The 2958-nt window shown below is 33.9% G+C and overlaps 1 protein-coding gene across 1 annotated transcript; it reads left to right on the top strand.

The window, feature by feature from the left end:
- Positions 1-1031: 1031 nt before the first annotated feature.
- LOC131656140 (LOB domain-containing protein 21-like) lies at positions 1032-1798 on the top strand. Its single transcript, XM_058925902.1, has one exon. It carries the CDS (start codon positions 1114-1116, stop codon positions 1657-1659), a length of 546 nt encoding a protein of 181 aa, XP_058781885.1. The 5' UTR covers positions 1032-1113; the 3' UTR covers positions 1660-1798.
- Positions 1799-2958: the final 1160 nt, after the last annotated feature.

The following is a 2958-nucleotide window of genomic DNA, read 5'->3' as shown; positions in this document are numbered from 1 at the left end:
TTATAAAAAAAGCCTAAATCTTTTCTATTTAAAAAAAAATGTGTGATCTGACCTGAGCCTTTATAGGCTAGCTTGGAGACCCCTATTATCGGTCTGACCTATTTTCACCCCTATGTGTCACGAATGGAGACATTGAAAAATCTTTGTTTATCTATATGTATGTATGTTAAAAGATAATCATATTTTCATATTTATATGTATCTCATCAATTACCTTCTTGTGATGATCGCCTAGACCTAATCACTTATCCCTACCAATGAATAATTTTATTTTTTAGAGAATATTTCTCTCTTTCAATCAATGAAAATACCCCATATTTATTCTTGAACTATCATGTCTGACTAGGAAACTATCCACAACACGACCCACCCACGCATTGTCCGCATGGAATCAATTATTGCCACCTAACTCTACACTCCCATTTTAATGAAAAATACATGTAATTTCCCCCCTTCCAAACCATCTACTAAAACCGAAACTCCAATTTAAATTTTGTAAAAGCAAAATAGAAAAATACAAGCATAGAGTTACAAGACATCATTGCCCCATGCAGGCCCCATACCTTGTGCTACCTCTGCTTTACTTAAAAAAAAATTATTTAAGTATAAAGATAGAGTTGTCTTGTCTTCGAGGATGTACAAGACAAACTGGCATACACATTTAAAATTTATCATTGTCTAAAGACGGGAAGACAAATTATATAGAATTTAAAATTTATTACGGTTTAAGAATGTGAAAGACAAGTTACATAAGATTCAAAATTTGTCACATAAAAACTATAAATATATAAAATTTCATAATATATTATTACAGTTAAATTATAATTAAAAAGAATTTCTATTTATTTTGTCATTATTAAACTTCGACTAACGCAACACGTACCATTAAGTATATATATATATATATATATATATATATATATATATATATATATATATATATATATATATATATATATATATATATATATATATATATATATATATATATATATATATATATATATATATATATATAGGTAAAGGTGAAAGTCTAGAATGCCTACATAAAGGACCTATATTTATGAGCACAAAGGATAGAGCGAACATATATAGCAAACTTTAAGCAAGTGAAATGAGAGGCACGAAGGGTTATGAGCCACGTTCAAGCTCATCTTGTGCAGCTTGCAAATTACTAAAAAGAAGATGCACACCAAACTGCCTATTTGCACCATACTTCCATTCAAACGAGTGCAAGAAATTCGCCAAAGTCCACAAAGTATTTGGAGCAAGCAATGTTAGCAAAATACTCATCGAAGTCCCCGAAAAGCAGCGAGAAGACACAGTGAATTCTCTGGCTTATGAAGCAGAGGCAAGACTTAGAGACCCGGTTTATGGATGCATTGGTGCCATAGCTTTGTTGCAGAGAAAGATGATGGAACTTCAACATGATCTGGACATTGCTAAAGATCGTCTTGCTCACTGTCGCGCTCTTGCTGCCACTGCTACTGCTACAACCACCGCGACTATTCCTTCGGTCGATAGTGTTACTTTGCCTCCGTTTCCGGAGTTTTCAACTTGTAATGATCTCAGTGATATCTTCTGTCATGGCTCTTCTTCTCAATTATCGACCCGGCTTGAAACCGTCGACGATTTTAATCAAATTCCATATATCTTTTGATCTTAGGGTCTTTTTTTTAATGTAAGTGTCATGATGTATATGCTATAAATAAAGAACTTCATGATTAGGAATGAAGTAAATACATGTATTATTGTGTGTTAATAATTGTTACAACTTTATAAGAGATAAGAATTGGTTTCTTGGCCTTTTATGCAAATTCTGATAATTAGAAAACAATTGTTTGGTTTGGTTATAGCAAAGACAAGATTTTCCAGGATTTGTAATGCAGAAAAAAAAAAAAACTTCTCAAGTGTGAATTGGATTCATTCTAGTGTTGATGATGGAGACCAGTGCATTAATGGCACTACCTATAAGTGTGAGACACCATTGCGCACAAAGAAAGCAACATAACACTACTATAGTTGATTTTTTGCACGATTGCTGCACAAGATAGTGGGTCCATTAACTGTACTGTTTCAATGCAACATGGAGTATCCATTATGATTTTTCCTTCAAGTAACCAACCCCACCAATGGCCCTTGAGATTTATTGTCACTATGGGAATCCAAAGAATAACGCCAAGACACCGAAAGTTTTTTTAGTTTGTTTGGGATATGTACATTTCAGACGGTAACATGATATATAATGTGACCTAAAGGAAAATGCCAAGCGTTCAATTAAACTACATTCATATCTTCCACACAAGGTCATAATCACATGGTTCACATGATATTGTACTTTATTATACGCCAAATATTTCATTTGTTATGTTGTGTTTTAGAATCAGAGTTGTTTGGTGAATTGATGAAGTAGTATTTACTACGGTGTATTTACGGTGGAGACGAGGTTGACCTGTAAGGTTAGCACTCTGACGTCCAAGTCAATAAGATAGTAAAAAGTGATGTGATTGAGAATGAATTTGAATACTTGAGAAATTGCGTGTCTTTCCTTTTAAATAGACGAAACGATTAACAACTTTAAGAATGAAGTGAGACGTGGATCATGGTCAGCCGTCAGATTGATCTGGACAGTTAATCAAATTCTAGTGAACAAAATTGTCTGCTTCTAGGAAAGAAAAGATCTAACTGTTATGTGTGCTCTATTGCTTTCACTGCATTATCAAACCTTTCATCTTGGCCTTTCAGACTGACCGAGAACAATTTCCTCTCAGTCTTATCCCTGCTTTCTAGGATGAGGATTTGTCATAAGTTCTCCAACCCGACCGCTAGATCTGGGGAAGTGAAAGCCTTTGATGGGACATCACTCTAATTGAAAACAAACACATTTAATGTCCTTCTTGTAATAGGTAACGTTTTGTTGGGAATGAATGATGCGTGTACCTATGTTCGCTGGTGTTGA

Source organism: Vicia villosa, linkage group LG3 (assembly GCF_029867415.1).
Source record: "Vicia villosa cultivar HV-30 ecotype Madison, WI linkage group LG3, Vvil1.0, whole genome shotgun sequence".
Classification (NCBI taxonomy): Eukaryota; Viridiplantae; Streptophyta; class Magnoliopsida; order Fabales; family Fabaceae; genus Vicia; species Vicia villosa.
Note: the sequence above shows the minus strand (reverse complement) of the source record. Positions and strands in the feature narration are given on the sequence as shown.